The 27643-nt window shown below is 39.7% G+C and overlaps 1 protein-coding gene across 5 annotated transcripts in view; it reads left to right on the top strand.

The window, feature by feature from the left end:
• Positions 1 to 27643, top strand: part of col18a1a (collagen type XVIII alpha 1 chain a) — a 106510-nt gene that overhangs the window by 22303 nt on the left and 56564 nt on the right. For 2 of the 5 annotated variants that reach the window (XM_036004269.1, XM_036004268.1), the window contains exon 1: positions 25064 to 26298. The exons of 1 other annotated variant lie outside the window; for it this stretch is intronic. In XM_036004269.1, coding sequence (XP_035860162.1) covers positions 25221 to 26298 — 1078 coding nt within the window. In that variant the 5' untranslated portion in view covers positions 25064 to 25220. Of the gene's footprint in view, positions 1 to 24503; positions 24985 to 25063; positions 26299 to 27643 lie in introns of those variants that run through there. 2 more of the 5 variants (XM_031296502.2, XM_036004270.1) reach the window with 2 other exon arrangements.

The raw sequence follows: 27643 nt of genomic DNA, 5'->3' as shown, positions 1-27643 counted from the left end.
ATTAATGTAAGAACAGCTCAGAACATTGAAACATTTAAGTCCTTGCTTAAGACCCATTACTATGCTTTGGCTTTCAAATCAAGTTGAGCTTCGATATCTTGACCTTGTTGTTGTGCTGTTGGTTATTTTGTATTGTATACTGTGTATTGTTTGTGTATATTATCTCTTTGATTTTGAACTTTGTTAAGCACTTTGGTCAACTATGGTTGTTTTTAAACGTGCTATATAAATAAAATTGAACTGAACTGAACTGAACTGCTGGTGTTCTTGCCGTGGGATTAACTGTACTAATAAAACTGTTGAAACCCCGCGGCCATGCTGCTGTGAAAGCTCCCCGAACGTCATTTATCAGAGTCTGGTTGTTACCCCTCCCCGTGGCAGCGCTTCCACTCCATATCTTTATAACGGAGCTAACCGGAGCTAACCGCTAATCAGAGCTAATCGTTGCCAACCGAGCCTTCAGTTCTGTGTGCCTGTATCCATTAACTGCATGTATGGACTCGAGCCCGAATAAAATCCTTCATTTTATTAAAATGGCTGTAAAAGTTTTAAACTACAACTCAGAGTTGTTTGAATGACAGAAATCAGCTCAAGGTACGGCGTAGCGTTAGCGTGCTAAGTTGATGCTTTCTCTGCGGAGTGCAGACTGATTTGTTCTCGCGAGTCATTTGACCAAATCGCAGCCTTTGCGATTAGGAAATCACGTTTTAACATATCGCGATATAATTGCAAATGCAATTAATCGTTCAGCCCTAGATTAAGATTAGATTAGAGTCTATTAAGAGAAGATTAAGAGTCTACAGCCACCACTAGCACCACTGACAGGCTGTCCTCATGCACGGAGGTATTTTGAGCTAAACGCTAACATCAGCATGCTAACATGGTCAAAATGACTGATGTTTAGCAGGTAATGTTTGCCATTTTTGACATCTTAATTTAGCTTGCTAATATTAGCTAATTAGCATAAAACACTAAACAGCTGAGGACAATGGGGATGCCATTAGTTTTACAGACATTTTGTCATGAGACAAAGTATTGGACACATTTCAGTTTTGGCCTGATCATGGCGCTAGAGAAAAGGGGATGACCAAAAGTCCAAAGTCAGTAGGATTCATCCCTTGGGTGCCATCTGTACCAATTGTCATGACAACTACAAAAAAAAAAAACATTATATATCATACAGTGCATGATGTCAACCACAGTATGATAAGATGTATGATATAAGATCTTTATTTTGAACGATAAAGACAGCAGGCCAGTATATGCTACGTGAAGGGACAGTGCAAGGCAGACCTTCTGTTTCTGGAGCAGTGGTGGCAGTTTTGTTGCTGTGGTGGCCCACTGCTGCTGAATGATACACGGATATGAGTGTGTGAGAGCAGTGGAATGTGTTAGTTGTTCAGCTCTGTACTTGTGGTCCTGGGTTTGCCCACTCAGCTCTGTCAAATCTTTGATGTCTCGGGATGAAAGGATGCAGCCTTTCCATCTTGTCTTTCGTCTACAAGGACAGCCTGTGTACATTTAAGTGTCCTCCACACCCAATGCATCTCTCCTAGGACCTGGTCATAAAAGTTAACTTGTAAGGGACAGAAAGAGGGACAAGTAAAGAGAGTAGGTAGTTAGAAGGCTAGAGCTGTACACCCCACCCAGACTTTAAAAGGTAGCATTGTGTCGAGATGACACAATCCTGTAGGACTCTTCCTGTTTTTCTTCACTGCTGCCTTGTTTGTTTTTGGTGATGATTGATTAGTTTTGTTCAGTTTTACTGTATGTTTAGTTTTCCTTGAAGTAGTGGAGCACAATATTGACATTTTTCTCTGTGATATATAGCAATATGATATGAAAAAAATAGCCTACAGGAATTTTCCCCCTCTAGAGGGGTCCAGGGCATGCTCTCCTTGAAGACATTTCAGTACATTTTAAAGTTACATGTATCAGTCTGGTGCGCTATGAGAGCGAAATTAAGAGGCTACATCTATGAAGAACGTTGTGCTTTTCTAAACAAGACGGTTAAATGAGACAGGGTCTGTGTTTGGAGACGGGTTAGGTGGGTTTCCAACATCGCAGCAGACCCCTGAAGTAATGACGACAGTCCATCCCGGTCCTGCAGGGAGAGAGGGCCGAAAAGCAGTGATGTCTGTCCGGGGGGGCGACCCCGAGCCTTTCAAAGCTGACCTAGAGCCGGTCATGGCCTATGGTCGCCACGCACCGCCATGGAGGAAATGCGCCCAGTGAGGCAGAGCCGGGTAGATGAGGGGATCCTCCCACACCGAGCAGCCCTAAGCAGATTTGAATCCTCCTGGCAGACCGCCACTCATGTCTGTGTGTAAATGTCAACATGTTAATCTTATTTTTGAAAACTTGCACCAAGACTGGATGTAAAATACTCTGAAGCAAATCTACAGTGACTTAGAGAGCTGACACACCAAGCCGATTATCGGCCGTCGGACAGTCTGGCGAGGTCTGTGACTCGAGTCTGTTCGGTGTGTCCCGTGCCGTCGTCCGTCGGAGGAGCCGTCGGCCTTCATTTTGGCCGACCCGACATGCTCAGTCGGAGACAGGGCAGTCGGGACTCACCCGGAAATGTCGAGCAGATGAGCCTCTCAAAATCTGACGAAAATCTTTTAAACTGACCTTTGTTGATCTGAAATGAAGACAGATTCAGAAACTGTATGGCCTATTTCTCGCTTAAAATGTTTTCAGAAACACGTTTCGGTGAACTATTTTAGTACAATATGAGATCGTATTCTGAACAAGCCGCCATGACAGTCGGGCTGTGAATTTCCGGAGAAAAAAGACCCACGTGACGCGTTCGTCCAATCACCTGCCGGTTTTCATTTTCTGGGAAACAATCATAGACTGTTAATGGAAACAATACAAAGAAGCGCCGCCTGTTGCTATGGAGACGTATTATGTTTCGCGCACACGCGGAGCGTACGCTCAAGTCGGCGTCGCCTCAGTGTGTTTTGAGGCATTTTTTGGACCTTGGGGACCCGACTGATCAGTCTGACTGGCTTTTCTGCCGACGGTCGGCCGTCGGGTTGGTGTGTAAGCACCTTTTAAACTGTGTAGGAATAGGGCCCTTTTGATACAGAGTCCCCCAATTCTAAAAGTAAACTGACATGATGTCAACGTTTTTTACATTCACTCGCGAATCATGCAGTGTACGACCCAGGTTCTCCGGTGATGCTCTGCCACATCTAGACTGCAGCCAGCTTCACTTTGCTTTCGAGGCTTTTTTGCCTCCTGTCTGGTCTTTAGTAAAGAAAACACGTGCTCAGCTCGATTGGGGTTAGGTGATTGACCTTAGCCAGTTGTGGGCAGCTGAGGACTTTTCACTGTTTGGTCATAAAAGACTTTCCTTGTCTTTAGGTTTGTCTTTCATTGTCCTGCTGCATTGTTCACCCAATATGAATGTGAACACTCTGAAACACCCATGAAGGTCAGTATCAGCATTTTAACCAAAACGATGAAATGCATATGTTAATTTTTTGCTTGATTCAAGAAATGCATATGGTCATTTTGGGACGTATATAAATTATATTTGAATTTGAAAAAAAAAAAAAAATTGAAAAAAATATCCCTTCCTACAGTCGTATTGTAAGTGAAAAAACTTTGCTGCAGCCATCTGTAGCCATTTAGCGACATGACTAATGCAAAGCAATGATGAAGGAAATCCATGTACATCTGTTTAAGTGATTGAGGCCCATCGTGTTATATGTCTGGAAGATGACAAATTCTGTCACAACCACTCTTATTCTGTCTCTCTCTTCGCCTACACGGTCAGCTGAATTTTCCTAATGTTTCATGAAAATGAAGTAAATCACATCTGGTTAGAAAACACCTCCATCTTTTCCCTCTCCCAAATCCCTCAGAAATTATTTAGACATGTTTTATCAATCACCGACACTTGATTCTGGGACTCCCCCGCTCTGTGATATTCTCATTTTACAACTCGGGGACATAGTTTAAAAAAAAAAGAACTACTTGTATTTAATGCTTGGCGACCTGACTTGGCGAGATTTGGAGGATGTGATGTGGTACGAAAGGCTGCAGCATTGACTGTAACAGTGTTGATGGGCCACTGTTTCCAGCCATGTATGTCAAAGAAATAAATCACACTTCGCTGTAAGGGCATATAGAGTTCTGGTCGACAATCAACCTGAGTCAGACTGTCTTGTTTCCAGGAGGCTGTAGGTGGTAGAAAACTCCACCCTCTCTGACTGACCACACAAAACCACAGCCCCGGGGCGATACTTTTGGTGTGCCTTCCTGCCGTTCCTCTTTCACATGCAGTATTTGGGTATTGCAAAGCCTGAACCAACATGATTGGAATGCATTTTTTTCCTCTTTTGTCCCCTTTTTTTGTAGAGAGGCTCTTTTGTTCTAATGGGATCATTTAAGTAGGAATGTTTTCACTTTGGGGTTTAGAGCTGGGGGTGGGCTGTGAGTGAAGATTGAAAAGATGGACATTGCAGAAAGACCTTTGTTGGTCAGAGATGGCCGGTCTCTCTGTTTGTTGTTTGATTAAAATCATAGAGTTGGGCCATTTGTCTTATTAACTTAACTATTTACATAGCTTTGACACAGCATCCAAGCAATGCTATCCTTTCTTGGTATCACATCTTTCCAATGTGACTTGGATTTATACTCAATGGCCACAATCACACGACATCACCAGTTTTACACATGAAGGTCAGTTTTATAAGTCATGGTTAGTTCTCAGTAGCCTGTAAAAAGTTTGAGAAAATAACCCAGATGATGCCACATTTATAACTCCTATACATATAGTATTGTTTTCCAGTTAGACAGAAGCCCAACGCTGGCAATAGTGTCTTGTGGTGGCTTTGTTTTGTCTGTTGGCTTGACTGGGGTGTGATTGAGGGAAGGTGATTCATACTAAAGGGAATGTAAGCTGCAAGTTGAAAGAATAAAACACAAATCATAGTTACAGTGTCTTGTCTTGGTTCTCCATGTGTGTTCCCAAATGTCTGAAATAATATGAAACTGATTTTGAATTTGAATTTGAATCAAAATGTTAAGGAGAGATTTTGCTGATTTAAATCCAGCTGTGTCATGACAGTGTGGGCAGTTTGGGCAGTGTGTTTAGATAAACGGTGTGTGGCACCGTTTATCTAAACGCAATGCCCACACAAATATGGCATATAGCTGGATTTTAATCGGCAAAGTATCCCTTTTAAAGTATATACAGTTGCCTGTTATTATCGTTTACACGCAGTCTACAAGGCATGAGAGGTGGGTTCTCATGCAGTGAATAAATACCTTTACTCTACCACTGAATTACATTCTTTCCAGGATGTTTGGAATTAAATGGGAGTAAATAAGCCGGAGAGGTATGGCAAACATAATTTGAAAATATCTTTAATTGTACCACACTCTTGCAACAGCCATCATTATCATTATAGCAAAGAAAAAAGTATTTATTACAATTACGACTACACAAATCACAAAATGATTTTTCTTTAGCATTGCTTTGGTGGTTGTTGTCATCTTTAAGTTGCCCAACATTAAAGTGTAATGGAAATGTCAGAGTTTCTAATACAGCAGCTCACTGCTCTGGAGGTGCTAAGAGCACATTTAGCTATTGTCCTCATCCATACCCCAGATTTTTTTTTTTTTTAGGCTTGGGATAGTCTGTTGTATGCAGATAATGAGTCAGCAGTATTCTGGGGTTTTATTACCACTGCCTTTGCATGCTTGTATTGTCTTGTCTTGCATGCAGGCTTTCGTCTGCAAACAGTTCCTGTGCTTACAGTAGATTATGGAGATGAAGTTCCACTGAGCATGCAAAGCCATAGAATTTCCTCTTTTGTATCCCACTTCTTCCTTCACAACTTTCAGCAGATCTTCAGCAGATCTTTGGAACAGATCTGCTGAACTAAGGGAACAATTCCCTTTATCTCTTTTTAAAAAAAATGTGTGTTACATGCGTTGGCTTTGCTTTTGAATATGTATGGTGAATGCTTTGTGCACCTCAGGGCTCTCTGCTGAACCTCTTGCCATTGCATGTGTTTCTGAACTATTTCCCTAAAGAAAATGAGTCACAGGTGAGTATAGCCCCAGTCTGTGACTCTCATGTTACGTTACATTACATCAAAAAATGTTCAGAACGGCGGTTGTTGTCTTTGTTTATCACAAACTGACGAGTATATTTAGAGAAACTAATGGGTACCGCTGTGGCTTGAATGTAATGCTAATACATGACTAATGGTCTATGGTAAGGTAGCGATGCTGTTCACTTATTCCAAGTAATATTACACCCAAAGTCTATTTTCTGAGCGTCAAACACTCACCCGCTGTAGACTTGAAAGGATAGCATTAAAATGTTTGATCCGTCTTGCAGAGTGATCAACTTGAATTCATGACAGTAAGTGGTTTTCAATAGTGACAACACAGTGGGAGAAATCTATCAGCTTGCTTATCCTTGCAAACATTTCAAACCTCCCTTGCAGCGTTATCTACTTCTCTGTTGTCTCGGTAAGTTCCAAACATTTTTCTGGGCTGAAATATGACTCAAACTGCCATCTTAATCATTACACACGACCCTGCAAAGGTCATTAGGAGGTGTGAGTGTGCTTTGTGTGTGTGGTTCGCACACATTCATAAATCTGACTTTATTTTATGGCCTGTGTTTTCTCTGATAAGTGGCGTCATTTCAAATGAATATCTTCTGATAATGATGGAACCCTAGTTTGAGATAATTTTATACATAATTCTACAATCGTTTGATACATATTCACCGTCTAGGTATATAAGGCAGGCTAAATGTTTTTTTTTTTTCCATCATTTGTTAATTTATTTATTGTTTTACCTGGCCATTTTGTGGACTGACAATGAAAATATATGCCTAATTATAGTTACAATATAATATCCATTTACAATTGTATTAGAATATTGTGTTTTTGTTGTAATATAACACAGTAATATGGGTTACACCTGTTTTCCCCTGTTCTTTGTCACTTGTTTGGGAGTATTGTAAGTTAATGATTTCAGTGTGATATGGCGATGATGCTGCCTTGCACTTGTCCACTAAACTTTTTTTGTGCTAATAGACCAATTGAGGGCCCTAAATGCTTGGTCGGCTGACTAAAGCCTCATTGGCATGGCCTCAGAAAAATGCTCCCCTAACGGCCACAGTCCCAGGACCTTTTGATGTTTAAACGCATGCTTCACTCATTTCGGGATTAAGATGCTGAGGAAATGGCCTGGTTGACCATGCTGGAATTACCCAATGATTTGTAAATGCCAAGGCTTAATTCCGGCACCTCTAGCATCAACTGGACGTGCACAGACACACGGGCACACCTTAACGCACACACGTACTGTACCTAAGTGTTAAAACCAGACATACTCTTCGGTGCTTTTAATCTTAATCTCTGTTTGCTAGAATTACCTTTTGGGTGGTTCCCACTCAGCACAACAACTGTGCATCTACAGATTTTATTAGATTTGGGGATTGGAAGCCTCTTCCAGGATAAAATCATTGTTTATCATGTCTCCAAATATTCTATATCCTTAAAGCTCAATTGTGTAAGAATTTCTCCCATCTAGCGGTGAAATTGTATATGACAACCAACTGAATATTACTTTCTAACCCCTCCCATTCCGAGCGCGTTTTAACTCCTACGGTGGCCGTATTATTCCAAGAAGTATGACTTCGTCCGTGAGTGTTCCTTCCAGTGTAATAATAGTTTTACGTTATTTTGGTACCATTTCATTGCTAACGTCAGCTATCAGGTTCCCAAACATTTGCAAGCTAATGTTAGTAAAGTATCAGTGCTATCGTTATTCTGTATATTGTACGAGATTAATAGTGTAAGGCAATGTTTACAGCGTAGGAGAGAAGCAACGGAGGTTTGTGTTTTTAATATATTTCTATGAGCAGTATATTGACTATGTCAATGAAACTGAAATTAGCTCTTAGTATCTCCATCGTTTACACGCAGCTGTTCTAGCTGTAGCTAGTCTGTGTTACATCTGCATGACGCGAGTTGTCTGCCAGGGAAATCACGACACATATGATTATGTTTATGTTACAAGGTAGACAATCCTTTTTCATCATTGACACGAGGAAAAGTATCCTAGACGTCGTTCTAGCGTTATGCACAACCATGCTATAATTAGCCAAGCAACTATAAAACTTTGAATTTACACAAATAGGTAGAATTACCTTTTGAGAAGAAAGCAGGCAACTTCGGTGTCTCTTTTAAAATCCTTGCTCCTTATGAGCTCTTTCCATCTTGGAAAAGCCACTCCAATATTGACTTTGGTCTTGTTGCTTTGCCTGTCGCGTTGTCGTTTTAATTCTCTTTTTAACTTCCTTGGCGACTCCGTTACATGTCCTAGAGAATAGTGATCCTCCATCTTCAACAGGCTTTCAAATCTGCCGGCAGTCGCGAGTAATCTTCTCCCCCTCCCTGGCATTCGTCACGGTGCCACTAAGTGTAAAAGCGCGAAAGATGGAGGTATATCCCTCTTTGGCTTAACGTATTTTAAAGATGGAGGCGCAACATGGCGGCCGCCATTCGAGTGACTCGCTCCTATGTATTCTGAATGATTCTGAATGGCAGATTCTACGCGTACGAGAATTAGGGGTGGAACGGTACATGTATTCGTATTGAACCGAAACTGTACGGTCGTCTCAGTTTGGTACATGAATTTACACGGAGAATACACGGTATAAAAATAAATAAAACTTGCGTGCAAATTAATTAATGTAATGCGGAACTACTGTTAGACACGCGGTTCTTTAGGGACACCTAATCTGTAGCCCTGCCCTTAGCTCTGAAGCTCCCGAGCTCCGCCTACATGTCGAGTCAGTCGGTCCAGTGAGTCCACACGAAGTAAACTAGTCCCTTCCATATACAACCAAACACGGACGTAACTGTAGGCTATCCCTAAAAAATTTTTAATATCCTAAAAAAATTGCCTTCTGCATTTTTGTTTTGCTTTTCCCTCCATTGTACCGGACCGTGATGTCTGAACCGAGGTATGAACCGCACCGTGACTTCTGTGTACCGTTCCACCCCTAACGAGAATACTTTGATTAGTTGGTGGAAGTAATTACACATGAATGAGCACGTGTATTTGTGAAAGAACAAAGGGGTTTTTGCTAAGAATCAACTCAAAAAAATTACACAATGGAGCTTTAAAGCTAAACAGATTGAACAGATAATGTGTTGTCTAAGGAAAGCATCTTTGTGAACATGGCATAAATGTTTGTAAAAGCACAAATGTTTGCAAATCCTTCTTGCATGAAGGGCCAGTCCCCGGTGTTATTGACTGTCTGGTAATAGGCGTGTGGATTTTCCCTCCATCTGTTAGCAAGTAGGAGACATTTCCAATTTACCTCTCCTTATCCTGACTCATGCTCTCTAACAGCAGAACCAAAGTTTTACTCATTCTCTCATTCTGTAGTATATCCGTGACACATGAATTGAATGTTAACTTTAATATGCGCTTTATAGATACCCTATGGACAGTGGCAGTAGTAAGACCTTAACAAGAATGAAGGAATGAAAACGCAAACACTCACTCTGTGAATTCATGTCTCAGCGCATCACAGTCTCAATCCAGTTCTGGCAAAGTGACGATGGTTGGTTTGTACCAAAGCCAAGTTTGCCAGCCTGTCTGCCATGCCTTTAATTGCATTAGTGAGAAACATTAAAGAGTTCACCATTAAAAACCAGCCAAAGACTTTCAATGTGTGAGACAGGAAATTCTCAAATGATGTGGGTAAACAGCGCAATTACCCGTTTCTAGAGGAGTCATTACAACATGAAGTCAAATCCCACATAAAAGAGAACCTGGCAACCATACTGAGATTTTTTTTGGTTATGATAATGGAACAAAGCGAGCCTAAACAAACACCCAGTCTTTCTCCTATTCACACAAGGGTTTATTCTTTTAACATGAAAGGTGCTTTCAGTCATACATCTTGCTTTATTTACCTTTTTGAAGAATTTGGCAATCTGTGATCTAATTTCCAGCCACATTGCTGATTACAGGCACCAACTAAGGCAAAGATGGAAGGTATTTAAGGTACTATTCTTTTAATTAATGTTGCTACAGTTAAATACATATTTAGAGAATCTAAGCTTTTTCTACATTACCTAAATAAGCATTACTCTTCATCGAAGGCTGCATCAGCTGATTGTTGAGTTTAGTTAACTTTTTTTCGGTGTTGTTGCTTCAGGATCAAGAGCTTCTCCCCATGCTCCATTTCCCTGAGATTACACTAAACACAGATATTCTCATAACCCATATTCATTGTGACTGTTTCATCTGGGAAATGCTAATAATACAAACAACCCACACAAAAATAAATATGTGCACTAACGAATCCTCAGGAGACAAATACAGTGTACTGTATATATTAGAAATGACATGTCTGAGCAACAGACACAGCCTTTTTGAGAGAAACAAAAAGGTCAGAGGATTATTTAAAGGATGTCAGCTCTGTTTACCATTTCCCTGCAATCACTTATACATGCCTCAAAGAAGTATCTGGATAATTTGTTCTTTTTCTACCCATCCGGTTATGGATGCTAATCCCCAAAGTCAACACTCCTAATGCCGGACTTCCGATCTTCACGTTGTCTCATCTTTGTGGGAAGTGAGAATGACAGCGTTGTCATCACCAGCTGGCCCCAAACACAACAGCGTAGCTGATCAGGTAGCAGCCAAAGATTGGTGAAGAGCTAGTATTGCAAAACCTGATATTATTTACCTTCTGATCCTCTGCCAGGGGATTAAAAGTAGTGGCAGCAACGCATCTACTGTTCAGTTTTTGCAGTTTTGTTTAGTTGACTTTCTTAAACATGGCTTCGGTTGGAATCTGACAGTTTTTATGAGGTGACAAAATATGGCTCTGCATTTGGCCCCAAATTGGACCCCTTGGCCTCTTTCATGTATGTCGGATGTCTGAAGAAGGAAAAGTTCAGACTTGCCGTGCACTGTACTGTCAGGGAAACAGCTGCTATGGGCAATTCCTCTACTAACCTCTCCACCTCCAGACTCCCATCAACTGGTGGTTACCAATGGAAAAATGAGAGATTAACTATGCCCCACTTTCTATCTTCAACAGACTGTTAGTTAGGTGGGGCTCTGAAACGAAAATGTTAACAGGCTGTATTTGATCAGCCTGAGCATAGTGGCATTTACTATCAGTACTAGCATCATTACACTGGCTACCGGTAATGTTGATGATTGATTTTTAAATTCTTTGACTTGTTTTTAAGGCCCTAAATGGTTTAGCACCTTCATACCTCTCTGATTGCTTATCTTAGTATGTTCCAAACCGTTCCCTTAGGTCGCTTAGTGCTGGCTTGCTCAATGACACTACCAAAAATGACTTATTTGACATACTATATGATGACTTCTTTCAACATACTATCCTATGACTTTTTATCACTTTTTTCGACATACTATACTATGACTTTTCTCGATATACAATACTATGACTTTATCACTTTTTTCAACATACTACACTGACTTTTTTTGTCATACTATACTATGACTTTTATCACCTTTTTCAACATACTATACTATGTCTTTTTTTGACATATTATGGTATGACTGTTTTCAACATGCCTACATGGTGGCATGGTGGCTTAGACGTTTTATGATTTCTTTCGACATATTATATTATGACCATCACTTTTCCGCACATACTATACTATGACTTTTTCAACATACTATACTATGACTTTTTATCACTTTTTTCACCATACTATACTGAGTTTTCAATCGTACTATGCATTTTTTTATGACTTTTGTCGATTTACTATACTATGACTTTTGTTGATATACTATACTATGACTTTCACTTTTCCCGACATACTATACTATCACTATTTTTGACATACTATACCATATCTGTTTTTTCTGACATACTTATACTATACTATGACATCAATTTTTTTGTCATACTATGCTATGACTTTTTTTTTTTACATACTATTATTTTTTAGACATTCTCATACTTTCAGCTAGTAAATAGTAGTTTAGCATTAGCTTCTCAAAAAACCTTTACATATTCCACATCTTTTTTACATTAGTGGTGGTATTCAACTTTTCAATGAAATGCATACTAATTAAAACCATTTTTCCAACTATTCTCACTAAAGTAAGGGGTTTTTGACTTACATTGGCATTCTTTGTGTTCAGGTGGTGACGTAGATAAGAGGGCTTCATACAGATGTTAGCCAGAATCTCACTGTATACCACACACTGTGGCTTTGGGCAATCTGCATCGCCAGTCCAAGTGAAGCCCAGACCCAAATAAGTTTCATCATATTTCCATTGTTTTCTTCCAGTCTGATGCCCACTCTCGTTGCGTCTTTTCCCTAATTGCCTGGATGATAAGCATATGTCCTCTTGATTTGCCTGTGCTCTCCGGTCCCGGTCCTTCCGGCCCAACACATCTCCGTTTTTCTCGCCTCCGATTCCTCAGTCTCTCTCTTTTTCGCTCCTCTTTCATGACTTATAACTTTAGATGTCCCACCTGACAGTTTCCCTGATTTTAGCCAGTTGTGCACATTTGCGTAAAGAAACTATTTTAGCTAGTAGGCTAGCTAGTTGGCCTACATAGGTAACGTTAAAGCTAGTAATGTTACACTACACGTACGTTACGTAAAGACAGGCTGACTGACAGGAACTGAAGTGCATTTTGGGTACATTTATTCATTCATTAAAATGTAAGTTTTTATTTCATGAAAAATCCCACTAAAAAATATTGGTGTAGTTATTACACCATTAAATTTGTCCTCTCGCGCACCCCCTAGAGGCACCACACTTTGGGAATCGCTGCCCTAGAGAGACCTGGTCCAGACACAACAGCCCAGCAGCAATATGTGAATACATAAAAGTTAAAACCATAAAAACTAAACTCAACTAGAGTCAAATGGTTGAACTACTTACACACAACCCTTACAGTGATTTATCATTAGCCAGTGAGCAGCTCCAATTGGAGGTTAAGTACTATGCTTTAGGAGTTCTTCATGCCAGTTAATCATAAGAGATGTCAGTCATATATTCCCCCAATATAGATTTTCCCAGCTGTTCTTGAGAGTGAAACATGTAACCCTCCAGCAAAAAGGCCTAATTCTCTGACCTGCAGCCACATGTGCCTGCAAATATCACTGCTCTCTACCACAAAGAGAAGAAAGAATTGGTTGAAATGTGCTGAAATGATGGCTATCACTAACAATACCATATGTCTGCATTTTCTATTGCCCCAAAAATTCATGTTAGAATGGCGTTATCTTAATTTTTCATACGGGTCATCCGGTATTCTCTAGTAAATATGTAGCTAACCTGAATGTGACATTTCCAACCCTGTGACCCTTTAATAAAACAAGCCCAGTGTCTGGATTCCAGTTGTGGGAGAGTCCCTCTCCATTCTTTTCAGGTCTAGAGAGCAGGTAAATGATTAGTTTGAGTGGGATGACCCTTCACTTCAAGTTCACCCAAAGTCCCACCGGGCCATTCTTTGAAAAAAGAACTTGATAAAGAAAGGAACAAAATAAAAAACAAATGTATAGATTCACGGTTTGTTAAGAAGAAGTACAAATAAGCTTTAGATGGTGTGCAGTGGTTGATAGGAAGTCTTTGTTAAGCTGGACTCTTTGTTTATTAATGATAGATTCTTGTTTTCTCAGAATTATATTGTGCTCTTTACTGTGGAAGGGTCAAAATAGGTATTGGAAAATTACTTTCACTGTTCTAAACAATCAACCTTCCATTTGTCCTTACTCAGGCCAGCAAGAAACTTACTGATTTTCATTCAGGCTTTTGAAACTAATTACAATAAGAAAAAATAAAAATAAAACAGTTCCACATGTTCTACATACACATATCTTACAGCATAGTGGATGTGACTATTTGGGCAGTTAAAATCTTTCTTTTTTCAGGTTTGTAAGAAATGACACTTTTTAATAGAACAGTTAATTAAACTGTTGATGTCATATTTATATTTGACATTGTTTTCCTATTTTAATTCAGTCAGCTTTTGAAGTAAGGTGTTTTGATTTAGAAGGCAATTTTGTTGTTTCCATTATAAGGTTGTAAATACATACTGTAATAAATAACTTGGCTTTAAGTGGAAATTTGGAGTCAGAGTACGTACATAACTATTCTATTTATATTTATTATTTCAAAAAAGGAAATGGGCATTATTAGGTTAAATGTGCTTTATTAAATAACAAAAACTATTACTTAAAGAAATTAGAGGTGCAACGATGAATCGATTAATCAATTAGTTGTCAACTATTAAATTAATCGCCAACTATTTTGATAATCGATTCATCATTTTAGTCATTTTTTTTATTAAAAAAAATAACATTTCTCTGATTCCAGCTTGTTAAATGTGAATATCTTCTAGTTTCTTCTCTCCTTTGTGACAGTAAACTGAAAATCTTTGAGTTTTGGACAAAACAAGACATTTGAGGATGTCCTCTTAGGCTTTGGGAAACACTGATCCACATTTTTCACCATGTTTTGACATTTTTATAGATCAAACAACTAATCGATTAATCGAGAAAATAATCGACAGATTAATCGACTATGAAAATAATTGTTAGTTGCAGCCCTAAAAGAAATACAGTACATTATAAAGTACTAGTGATTATAGAGGCTGGTGCTGTTAAAAAGAGGAAGAACTTAGTCATCCAAACGTCTGTGTGCAACATGGCATTTTGCTGCAGGTCAGCATAACGAAATATTTAGGCTGTTTTTCTTGATGGTCTGGATAGACTTTGTAATACAGTGTTTCTGCCCCACCTGTCTCATATTTGGTGTGTGTGTGTGTGTGTGTGTGTGTGTGTGTGTGTGTGTGTGTGTGAGAGAGTGATAAGACAGTCCTGTGACCTAAGTGCTTTGGACAGTTATGAGGTCAGTATCCAGTTGAACCATTATACACCTCAGGGTGAGTTAGTCTCCCTCTGCTGATGAAAACAGTGAACAGCACAAGTGAACCTGCATAATTGGTGTGCACCAATGTAGATATTCTGTGTATTTTTGGCACAAAGATGAAAATCTGTTTTGGGTTATTTGCTTGAGTGAAAAAGAGGTTTACTTTGGCAGCGGTGATAATTCTATAATCTATCCATATGTCTTCTCATGCGCTATCAAATGTCAAAGTCTTTAAGGACGTAATCGTCGAGTCCCATCGTTCAGGAAACATGATAACTGTGAACACATGTCTGTGGTTTTTCTTTGTGCTGTGACATCAACATTGCAGGTGTTGAGAGTTTTGCCGGAGGCTCGGCTACCACATTGGTGTAGCTGATGAAAATAATCCCCTTGTAATTAGATTATCTTATTAAACATTGTGTAATACAGCCATACCCTTTTACCTTCCAACTACAAACAACCGTGCACAAGCATCGAATGCACGTTTTAGAGATTATGTTTTTTTCCTCAGCATTTTAAAGCACGTGCCTTATCTGCCATAATGTGCTGCTGCTGTTGACAGGCCTTATAGATATTGTGTTTGATTTTCCACAGGTGTGCTTTTGTTAGGGGAGCACCACCTGTCCTGTAAGGTTTGCCTTTTGTGCAGCAGCGAGGATGTAGGACAGCATGTCAAAGAGCAGTGGATTTTACTGATCATTGTGAAGGTGTTATATTATTAACCTCTTATTCTTCAGGAGACAATATAGCCATCTATACTTGGAGTAAACCGTTTGCATTGGGCCGCTCCGTGGGATAAAAAACAAAACAAAGAACAGCTTTCATTCTATTGTGGTTGCTTTTGAAATGTAGTTTAAGATTAGTGCTGCAACTACCGATTCTCTATTAATCTGTCGATTCTTTTCTTGATTAATCGGTTAGTTGTTTGGTCTATAAAATGTCAGAAAATGGTGAAAAATGTCAATCAGTGCTTTATAAAGCCCAAGATAACATCTTCAAATGTCTTGTTTTGTCCAAAACTCAACGACATTCAGTTTACTGTCATAGAAAAGTGAAGAAACCAGAGAATATTCACATTTAAAAAGCTGAAATCAGGGAAATTTTTTATTAAAAAATGACTCGGACCGATTAGTCCCTTATCAAAATAGTTGACAACTAATAGATTAATCTTTGCAGCTCTATTTACGATAAATCACTTTATAATGGTCAACTGAGGCAAGGCTCTGTGATTAACACAGTACAGTACGTCACCCTATTGTGCATTTGACTGCATTCAGTTGTGGCTCACATTGTGGACAGTAGAGGGAGCTATTTCCCCACTGCACCTTACTACTCTGGGATGTGAAGTGATACTCCAGGCTCCTGGATACATCCCAGCACCATCAGATTTTCCTAGCCTGCTGCGTATTGCTTGTCATGCAGCTGTAGTCCTCTGTTTAGTATGTGTAAGTCTGTGGTAAAGATTTAGTATCCCAAGGGCTCTGCAGAACAGTGGGGATATTCTTCCTTTCCAACATTACTAGGAAACACCTCCTAACACCGTTGAAAGACAGCAATGACAAACTGATTGTGGGCAAACTCTCGAAAAACCTCTATAAACCAGCCACACAACTTTTAAATGTCAAAGTGTACAATAATAGTCTTTCTGAGCCAACACACATTTACATGTAAACATCTGTTAGAGTAATGTCCTCTGCAGTTTCAGCTCGTCTCCTCTGAAGAATCAACGCTGTGTCTGTCATTAGTTGAGGTAACGCATCACCCCCGCGCCGAAGGCATCGTGGGCCAATTACAGTTTAGACATTTCCGGATGCTCTGACAATTAGTTCAGTCATTACAGGTACAAGAAAGGTTATTTATTTTTTTTTTTTTCTAAGGCAAGGCGGTTGGCTTTCAATCTCTAGGTACTTTTCTGCATCACATCTCTTTTTATAAGTTAAAACCTAATAAGATAATTCCTTTAATCAGTGTAATATTATTCAGAAAGCCACATTGCCTTTTGATGATAAAGCTAAGAGAGTGAAACTGGAATTTCCTGTTAAATGCCTTAATACAATTTGAAAGAAACGTGTCCATCTTAGTAGCTATGCGACTGTGAGTTTTTAGTTTATTTACATAAATTGATGTAAAGTATTTCTCTGGTTTGCTGCTGCATGGTTAGCAGTTTCCAAAACGTTCATGTTTAATGTCTGATTAAGAATCAACAAAGGAACTAATCACTCATTGGTCACCAGGGAATTTCACGGTGTTTCAAACTAAGTGGAATTTATAGTTCAGGGTACAATGTATGTGAAAGACAGCCATCTGGCTTTGATCTGCCCTGCTACATAGGTGATGTTTACTGAGAAAATTACATTTCTAAATTGCATTAAAGGTAGTCAAACATCTGTCACCTATACAGTACCTCTTTCCTATACTGTAACTGTTGTTTAGGCCCCACAGGCTACATATTCTCCTGTTGTTGTGGAATGTGTCTTATTCAGAGTGACAGCCAAGCTGTTTCTGCTTGCCTGAGCAGGACTGTGAGGAACCCTGCAGGACTCTGTCTGCCTGGCTGTCTCTTTCTACAAGATACTGGATTGTTCAGTGGAGACGCTTGAAAGATGCAACCTAGTCTAGGTTTTTTGGGGGGGAGTTTTTCCTATGCCGAAGCGGGGATCCAAAAGAACAGAGGGTATTGTATGCTGTACAGATTGTTAAACCCCGAGGGCAAATTTGTGAATTGTGAAATTGGGCTGCATAAATAAACTTGACTTGACTTAACTATCAGTCTCTAAAGCAGTCAGTAGTTTTTACTGCTATTCAACAAAACATTGCACTTACTGTATATTCAGGATCTGCCGGGATTTGATTGGACTGTATTCAGAACTCAGTGCTTAATTTGCCATTTGCTTAGTTTTCAAACTCCCTTTCATTTTAGTTTAGGTTAGAGTTACTAATCGAGACTTTTGTGAAACAAGTTATATCACTGTTGGCACTGAGAGTGATGATGAATGACAAACCATTGATTAATTTCCTTTTGAACGGGAACACCACTTAGTTACACTTTGATTCAGGCCTTGATCAGTACTTGTTACAATTGACATAGATCTCCAAACATTAAAAAAACGGAGGACTAATGGCCCTTTCGGGATGCCTTTGGCATTGTGACAAACACTGTAGGTTTTCTCATTCATTAGGGTAGGAGGACTTTTACTTTTATAAAAAAAAATCAAATTTAAATGAATTCGAAGTGACTAGTAATTCATTCATATTAACTGGAACACAACCCACATAGTCTAAACTAGAATAACATTCAAACATTGATTGATGGTTCCTCTGCTGCGTTACTTGAGTAGCAGGTTAAAATGCAGCTGTATACAGCCTTACCTTTATCCACAATTTTTCCATTGATTTTTAATCCCATAAAAAAAATCCACCAGTGGTGTGTTGAACAATGGGGCAGACGGACAGTACATTTTAGGAACACCCCTTTCTGTAGTACTTATACACTGTGAACTTTGAATTCAAAAAGATGATTACAGATTACTTATTGTTAAGGCTTTACACCGGACTACTTTCATTCATATTTCTTCTTTAATGTCCACACCAATACAGGCCTTTGTGTAGTTTGCCCTAGTGTTGTAGTTTGAATGCACTCTTCTAAAGTTTTTAGCTAGTCTGTAGCTCTTCTGTAGACTAGTTATACATATTATAGAATAGTTATCATGTTATGAAGGAGGCATTTACATTGCAGGCAAAGCAACTGACTCACAACCTGCTCCTGCATGCCACTCCAGGACTGTGACAAGTCTCTATTTGTGGGAAACGGGACCCCTTTCCCTCCTAATCTGATAGCTATGACCTTCTGACCCCCAGTTAGCCAACCCCCACCTCTCATTATCTGGCTGTCTCACACAGTCAGTGACACACATTCACTGCTTGGAGATCTAAGAGATGTGAGAGAAGATGTCATTTTAATTAGGCGTTTCATTCAGGCATGGCATTTGTCCTGTGTAGAGTGGCAGTATAGAAGCACTATATATGTTTCACAGCTCAGTATGCTACTGTTGAGCTGAATTAAGTTTAACCTGATGACTTACATGTATACTGCTGATATGTAACTTTGTTTTCTGAGTCTCACACAAAAGCAGTTTATCCTCCAGTCTCAGCACAGGATCAGTGACTATCTGGTGCCACCCTGCTTGCCATCTAGCAAGTCTAACCTTTACTCAATAGAAAGTCAAGTTTTCATTGTGGGACACACCGTATATTACACTAATTCCCATGAGACTGGAACAGCTAGGGTACATGACCACAAATTGCTAATTGTGCTTTCAAAAGAGGGGATAAAAGGGGAGAATGCACTTGGTTTTCAAGATTCACAGCAGGCTTTAAATTTAGCTCGAAAGCCGTTGAATAGTCCCTTCACTGTACAGTGATTCACCGCTCTATTGCAACCTGTTGCTCAGGGATACTAGATCAGATGAGAGAGGTTCTATTTTTGCTAACTGGAAAATTCAGCATGCGCAGTGTTGAAGATAATCAGATGATGGTATTTCTGGCATTCCCTCGTGTTTTTATTTCTGTGGTCGAATTGAGTTATGTTTACACTGCTGTTGAGCTGTGTGTGTGTGTGTGTGCGCGCGCGTGTTTCAGCCATATGTTCACTATAGTTTGTTTCTGTTTACACTGTTGCTCAGCTGTGACATGCTGTGCGACTGCAGCCCGTGTGTGTGCGTGCGCACGTATTTCAACCATATGTGGACTCGTTCATGAGTGTCTGTGGACATCCTAATTTGTGTGTCATTTAAAACCCCAGCTCTGAGTGCCTCGGAGCTTAATGCTTGTATAACCAGTGAGACTGTGACCACACTATGACTCACAGCGGGAGGTCAACGACACCAACTTGCTGAAATAACATCAGTGAAGGTGCAAGGGGAGGGGGGGGGGGGGCTGTCAAAAGGCCCTTTAGCTGCTCCAAGGGCTACAGAGAATAGAGCTTCACGTTTTATGTATTGTCAACCTGCATTGTAACGTGCATCTGGTTTCATGCCTCCCTGTTTGTACAGCAGTTACTATTCAGGTCAAAATGTCTTGCTGTTGAGTGTTGCCTTGCAGTAGAACCCTTAATGCCTGCAAAGCCTTCAAATGTTGAAGGTGCAAAAATGTAACTGCTAAGGATGTAATTAACTCACGATTCAATACGATTTACGATTTTAAGTTCACAATACAATTTTCTCACAATTTTTTTTAACAGGAGCTGCTGACTGAAAAACATGACTTTATTTATATGAACTGTGCAAAACAACAGATGTTACATATTACATTTTGTTCATATTTTTCATTTTTTTTAATACATCTTTCTCTTAAACTAAGAAAATGTAGTGACGTCTGAAGTCAAACAAGTGAAATCAAAACACACACATTGACAGTGCATTGTAACATCCCTATTACATTCATGTGTTAGTTGTTTTAAGAAGTTACGTGAAAGTTTCTAATCGAAGTTTTTAATGTAGTTAACACAGAGAATGGTTTATGTAGGTTTACATATACTCTCTCTCTTTCCAGTGCCAGTTGTGTATGAGATTGTGTTGCACACATATGCCCTCGTATTCTTAAATTATTCACAAAAGCTATATTTAGCTCTGATGAAATTGGCACCGTGCTTATGAAAGTCGATATCTGAATGACAGTTTGGCATAAACTACTGCTGTGCAATGACGGATAATTGGACGCCTTTGGCCTCTTGTGGATTATGTTCAGCGGGTTTTTGTTGGTGTTGTAATTAGCCGATCATTCATCCTCCCATTGATGGTCTCAGCCCACAGACTCATTCCTGGTCTTAAGTTTCACTCTTTTGTCTGTGCAATGTGAGGACAGACACTGGGGAGGCATGGAATTTCAGTTCATCCCCTGCTCAAACATCTCAGGATTTCACAGGTCGCAGTCATTACAGACATTTCTAAGGAATACCACTTTGCAATATCTACACAGTCGTTCAAAATAGCCGAACAGAAAAGAACGAGAAATATAAAGTATTCATGGCAAAACCAAAGCACGTATTGGGTCACATCACCAAAATCATTAAAAACATCTCCTGGTATTGAGCCATAGGGATAGTCTTGGTTTTATCGGCTGCTAAGATTTTTGCCAACATCCAAATAAATGGAAGTGAATGGAATTCCATCAGTGGTGCCAAAAGCACTGAAGGATTACATTACTTTCTTATCTGGGTAACTGACCCTTTAGATTACTAGATCCCTGCTGAGATTATGAGATTATACTGTTGTCAAGGAAGATGTTTTTCTTACTAATCATATGAGATCTTATTTTAGCCATGTGCATATAATATCAACATTGGTTACAAATATCAATGTCACTTTTACAAATACATTTTTGAACATAGTCATGACATTCCATTTCATTGACAATAATTGCCCAGATGTTGCTATCTGTTAACAAATTTTTTGTCACAGGACTGGTTATGTGACATGTTTCATTCCCCCAGAAAAAGATGTATCATCAGCAAGTACAGTGGATGTGTTCCTTTGTTTAGTCTCCTTTCTATCTTCGACATAGAGCACAGTGCAAACTTTTTAACCAGTCTTACTGTAATCACCTGTTCTAATTACAAATGCCACTCTTGAAAACAGGAAATCCTCTGGCCGTGTTGTCTTTATGATGCTTGCAGCCTGTACTCTATACTGGCAGCAGTAGACATTAAAGGGATGTTGAAAAGAGGGACTTTTGACAAAGTTCAAGGTATGTTATGATATCTGCAGATTATCTGTGCTGACGAAACTGTCATTTCAAAAGCGCAAAAGTACTACATTCATTAAGGGCAATTTTGTCGTTTTCTTGTCAGGTTTTTTTCCTTAAGTAAGCAGACTGTTTGCTAGTTCTAAGGTGTCATGGTGTATATGCTTGGCCACCCAAGTCTTTTGGCAAGTTTCCCATTTTTAAAGTGTGTATGAACATTTTTAAACTGTAATATCTTTTATCTTTCACGGTCTTACAAAAACATCTTCAGGCTAATTCATTGTCATCTTTGGAATAATACCAAACCACTGGAGTCTTATTCTCTCTCAGACGACTTTTTCTTTGTCTGGATTCTGTGAGTCATTAGGATTTGGCATCTTGTGTAGGTACAAGGACAAGATAAAAGAGCAAATCATGATGGTGGGACTCCCCACAGGAGATGTAAAGTGTAGAACACTAAAGGCACCTCTGCTGTCATTAAATTACAGTGATCCTAAGCTATACAGTAATGCAATCAAGTCCATCAGAGGGGTAGAGCTGATGTTTAAGGCTAATCATTACCTATCACAAGACACAGTTTATTATCCTTGGGTTTATTACCTAAGTCTCTACTATAAACATTGTTTATTTTGGTTACACACTGACTAAAGATTACTTTGATCACTGAGTTTGTCTAACAAGGTGGCTTGTAGCTGATAATACAGCAGCAGTCCACCTTTTAATGTTTCCTCAAATATTAAAAGTGATGGACCTCTTGCATAGCATTGCTTGAAACTCAACTTGCAAATGAAATGTTTCCCACAGAAAGTTGTCATTCTTCATTTTTTTTCTGAAGCAACTGCTATAATTAAATTGTCCATTTTTGACAGTTTTAGAATGAACAATTGCTTGGTTAAGAGTGATAACTTCTTCTTGCCTAGAGGGTCACCTAATCTAAACATTCACTGTAATCATGCTGCAACTAGCCTCTTAGAATTTGCCACTGAACTGAGGATAGAAAGACTTAGATCTTCTATTCTTGGGGTTCTTTATACATTATTTGGCAAATACACTTTTCTTTTTTGTTCCTTGAAGGAACACTTGTTCTTGTAAATAAGTCAGACACCAGACAATCACAAGTCCCTTAGTCATATTTGGCCAAAAGGAAGCTGCTTTTCATATGACTATACACAATCTTTTCTTTCATTGAAATTTTCATCAAGCCAGAAAGTGCAAAATAGCTTAACCTTGTGATAAATACGTGACCTATAAGTGAGTTTTTTTCTTGAAATAGGTTACAGTTAACTAATCTTTGCAGTTTTTGTTCGCTGTATACATGACATGTTGATGAAGGCTGCATTCATTCTTTATGTGCCCACTTTTTAGGCTTTTCATTTTGCAAGTTGTAAATATTTTCCATCTTACTTTTTTTTTTTTTATATATATTTGGTGTTTACCCTCCCCCTTTGCTAGACCAAACAAACATAATCTTGCAGACAGGGGTCAGGTGGATCATCAGTGACCCCAGACCATGACGGAGAGCTAGAGGATAAAGTTGTCAAGCTTGTGTCAAGACATTTATGCATCTCAACATAAGTGTCTATAACCTTTTTATAGGGATGGTTGCATGCTGTGCAAAAATGACCAGAGTTTCTTTCTACAGCAACTGAGGTTACATGCACAGAATGCCTGCCTTTATTTTAAACCATGGTACTATTAGAGAGACACTTGCACTAACCTCATGTTCCTTTTATCACTAATCTCCCATTAGCAGATGTTGAGGGTCTCTGTCAACTGATCACATAGGCAGTATGAGAAACCAGTCTAAACAAGAAAGTTAGGCCTGGATTACTGTGTAACCACAGAGCACTAAAAAGGGGGTTTTAACTGAATTGAACAATAAAAAGGGGGGTGGGGGGTGGGGCAATGTAGGCAGGGACGAGCGGAAGAGAATAAGCTGATGAATTTGCATGTAATTTCTTTGGAATTTGACACTGTCTTGATCTAAATGTAAGACAAATTTCTTTTAAACTTTCACTGATTCCACTGGATTGAATTTACATTTGCTGGTTTTTAATTGTGTTATTTAGATATATTTTACCATTATCCCATAGAATAATACAATTACTACAATAAGATATTGTTGTTATATATTTAAAGATTATTTTTTGGGGCTTTTCCCTTTATTGACAGTGGATAGACCAGAAAGGGGGAGAGAGATGGGGGATGACACGCAGCAAAGGGCAGCAGGTCTGATTTGAACCCTGCGCCGCTGCAGGACTCAGCCTACATGGGGCGAACGCTCTTACTGGGTGAGCCAGAGGCCGCCCCGTTGTTATATATTTAAACATGTTAACATATCACAACAGCAACTTTGCGGGGTAATTGGTTGCATAATTGCAATTGAACCAGACTAATGGAGGGAATTTAGCACAGCTCCTTACATTTCAAACCTTCACCACAAAATAGTATTCATTTCTTTTAGTTGAGTTTGGCAAATCACAACCTTTGCTCCCACTGTAGTTTCACGCAGTTTAAAGTTTTTTAAAGCTATCGTTGTAGTTTTCCAATTATCATGCTTTAACAAAGAGAACAGGTCAAGGGGAACAAATTGTCTTTCTCTGTAAAATACTGAAAGCATCGGTATTGCACACTGAAAGGCAAAGCTGGCGTAATTCTAAGGTATCAGTCAGCAGGAGAGATCGCTTTTCACTGCTGTGACAAAAGGAGAAGGAGGAGGAAGGTGGAGTTAGGAGAGGAAATATTGCCAGGGCAGCCAATACGGAGCACACCTCCTCCTGCTCTCCCCCCTCTTCTCTTTTGAATGTGGCACTCCTCTTCACTTTTCCTCTAGGCCTAGTGGAGTTTGTCTGGAGTCAGAGCTGGAAAGTGTGTGAGGAGTGTAGTGGCACTGTGGACATGTCACAGTTCACTCTGGGAGCCTGATAAAGCGGGTGGACGTGGTCAAGACCTGATATATTATGCCCAAGATGAGGACCCAGTTTGGAGTTTTGTTTTTGTTCACCCTGTGTGTGGTCTACTCTGATGCTTGGTTCTGGGCCTGGACTGGTACTACAACTTTGCCCCCAACAGTGGACCATGAGGGGTCTGGCAGTCCAGCAGGTAGTGGAGAACCACCGTCAGAGAATATTGCTACGGTTGGAACGGAGATCATTGATGAGGAACATGGGATGCAAAAGGTTGTGCAGACTTGGGATGAGACCACTGAGGGACCTCGACTGACCACTCTAAAAGCTACAACACAACCAGAGAACGAACGTGCATCAGAAAAGGGAACAACAGAGATTTCATCACGCATACTTAAATCTGGTAATGGCACACCTTCTCTTATGGGTATGGCTTCTGGAGGATCTGATCATTTAAGTTTTACAGGAGATGTTTCAGGACTTGGATCTGGGCTTGAGTCTGAATTGGCTTCAAGCTCTGGGTTAGGTATTTGGTCTGGCTCTGGAATCACATCTGAATCTGAATTTGCAACAGGATCTGAAACTAGCTGGGGATCTGGCTTTGAAACACAGGGGTTTTCTGAGGAAAATCAACTAGTAATGACCACTGATCATAGGGGGTTAGATAGTGGAGGCAGTGTAGCTTCCCATACAAATGAGCTGAAATTGAACTTTCAAAAGAGTAACAGAACAGATGAGGGCCATAATCTTGGTAGCACAAAATCAGTGGAAAATTTTGATTTATCTGGCGACACCCCCAATAACACAAGAGGAAATAGAAAACTTAACAGTAGCTCTAATTGGAATGCTAATGACTTAAATTTGACAAAGTATTCTCATGAAAACTCTACCCCAGAAGATTTACTAACCCCAAGTCTAGGCAACAACTTGGTAGAGACTACCCAGGTACCTAAGGACAACCAACTAGTGGATGCTTCTCAGTTATCAGCTGGTGAATTAACAGCTAACCAGGAAGCTTTACTTAACCAAGTGTCACAGACTACACAAGTTTCATTTGTTAGCCAGGCACCTTCTACAACCCAAACACCCAGAACTAATAGCCAAAAAACGTTAATTACCCAAGCACAAACAGCTAGCATGAGACCAGACACTACCTTAAAACCCATTGCTGTCCAACCTCAAGTACCCACTCAAGCATCGGTGACCAGCCAAATTGATCACATCTTAGATGCTACTCAGACATCAGTAAGTGAGCCTAGCCAAGCAACCTTAATTAGCCCGACATCTGTAGGTAGGCTGGCACCAGCTGAGAGCCACACAGAAGTAGCTAAATCAGCTCTTATCGCAGAATCCCCTCAATGCTTGTTGCTAGATACTGCTCTCCCTTTCTGCTCCTCCATGGTTGGGGAAAGGTTTGTTGTGCCCAATTACCTCAACCAAACCACTGTGGAGGAAGTCCAGGTACTCCTAAATGAATGGGCATGGCTGTTGAAGTCACCTTGCCACCATAGTTTGGAGTGGTTTTTCTGCCTTCTCTTGGTACCAAAGTGTGGCTCTCTGGTGACGCTGCCGGTGTTGCCTTGCCGGAGTTTCTGCGAAGTCTTGCGGGACAGTTGCTGGACACTCCTGGATGAGGGACGCCTCCCTTTGGAGTGCCACACTCTACCAGACGAGGAGGATGATGGGTATACGTGCTTGTCAGTTAGTAACCAGAAAGGTAATAACTGGTTCAAATGAATCCTAGTTTTGGGATTCATTTTGAACCAGTTTTCAGTATCCCTACTCCCCAGTTTGTCTGGTGTTTCCTCCCACTACCCAATACTCGATACCCACCCAAAGAATTGACATTTATCCCTGATGGCGCCGTCAAAGACATTAACAATATCTTGATTCCCATGCACAGCAACATCATTTAGAAGAATAATAAGCATGCTTCAAGTTTGTTAGTCCTGTTGCTAAAAGGTAAGAAGTCCTGGCTAACAAGCATGGTGCCAGCCCTCCTTACAGTGCTGCATGTATGTGTTTCCCTTGTCCTTTGGATCGCATGTGACTTACTATTTGAAGGTCATTATAACACACACACACACACACACACACACACACACACACACACACACACACACACACACACAACCAATTGATGTGTATTTCCTGTAAGTTATTCATTCAAATTTAGCTGAGACAGACACTACAGGGTTTAGTAAGTTCTGTCTATCCTATCCTGCAATGCAATCGTAGCATCAACAGACAGTCTATAGTGTTAGGCAAGCCTCAAGCAGGCATGCCACAAGAAATAAAATGTGAATTGAAAGAACCTCCGTTTTTCAAATTTAACTACATAGTTCTTAAATGCAGATTGTAGTAACATTAGAAAACTCAACTATGTAAAAACACATTTTCTGTTTCCACAGATAATTATTTATAAGGAATAAAGTACTAATCAAATAGTATTTTTTTCTGCCTTGGGCATGTTTTTATTAGCCTTAATACATCTGAAATTGCATAAGACAGAGGCATGTCTTCTGTAAACGACTTATGCATGAAACACTAGATAATTTGGCATGTAGAATTGCATGTCTCTTTTGACAGCAAGTGACTTGCAGACAGCTTGATGTGCATTTGTCTTTTCAGGAATGGACAGATTAGGTTGTCATGCATGGGAAGTTGTCATGCTTGCATCAATGGTTTTCAGTGGGATGTCACGACGTTGACAACTGTGCTAGGCAAAAGTATTTATCACAGCTGGAAAGTTGCCGTACTCAGGTACAACATTTTTAACAGGTGAATGCATTTAGATTCAGTATGGCATGTCAAATACCAAAACAGTTCATTTTGTTCTTTGAAATGTCTCTTTCAAAGCAGTCTTAGAGCTGACTGAGGGGTTACATTTCAGTAATGTTCTTCAAATTCCAGCAAACTAGTAGTAATATGGTAGTTTATGGTTACATTGGTTGATGATATAACCCTAAACCTTCATGGGACCAGTGTGCATTTGAGTATTTTCTCCAGGGCTAACGAGTACAATGCATACCCCTGGTAAAAAATAAAAAAAAATAAAATGG

The sequence above is a fragment of the Sander lucioperca genome, chromosome 8 (genome assembly GCF_008315115.2).
Source record: "Sander lucioperca isolate FBNREF2018 chromosome 8, SLUC_FBN_1.2, whole genome shotgun sequence".
In the NCBI taxonomy this organism is placed as follows: Eukaryota; Metazoa; Chordata; class Actinopteri; order Perciformes; family Percidae; genus Sander; species Sander lucioperca.
The sequence above is the reverse complement of the archived record's forward strand: the minus strand, read 5'-3'. Positions and strand labels throughout refer to the sequence as shown.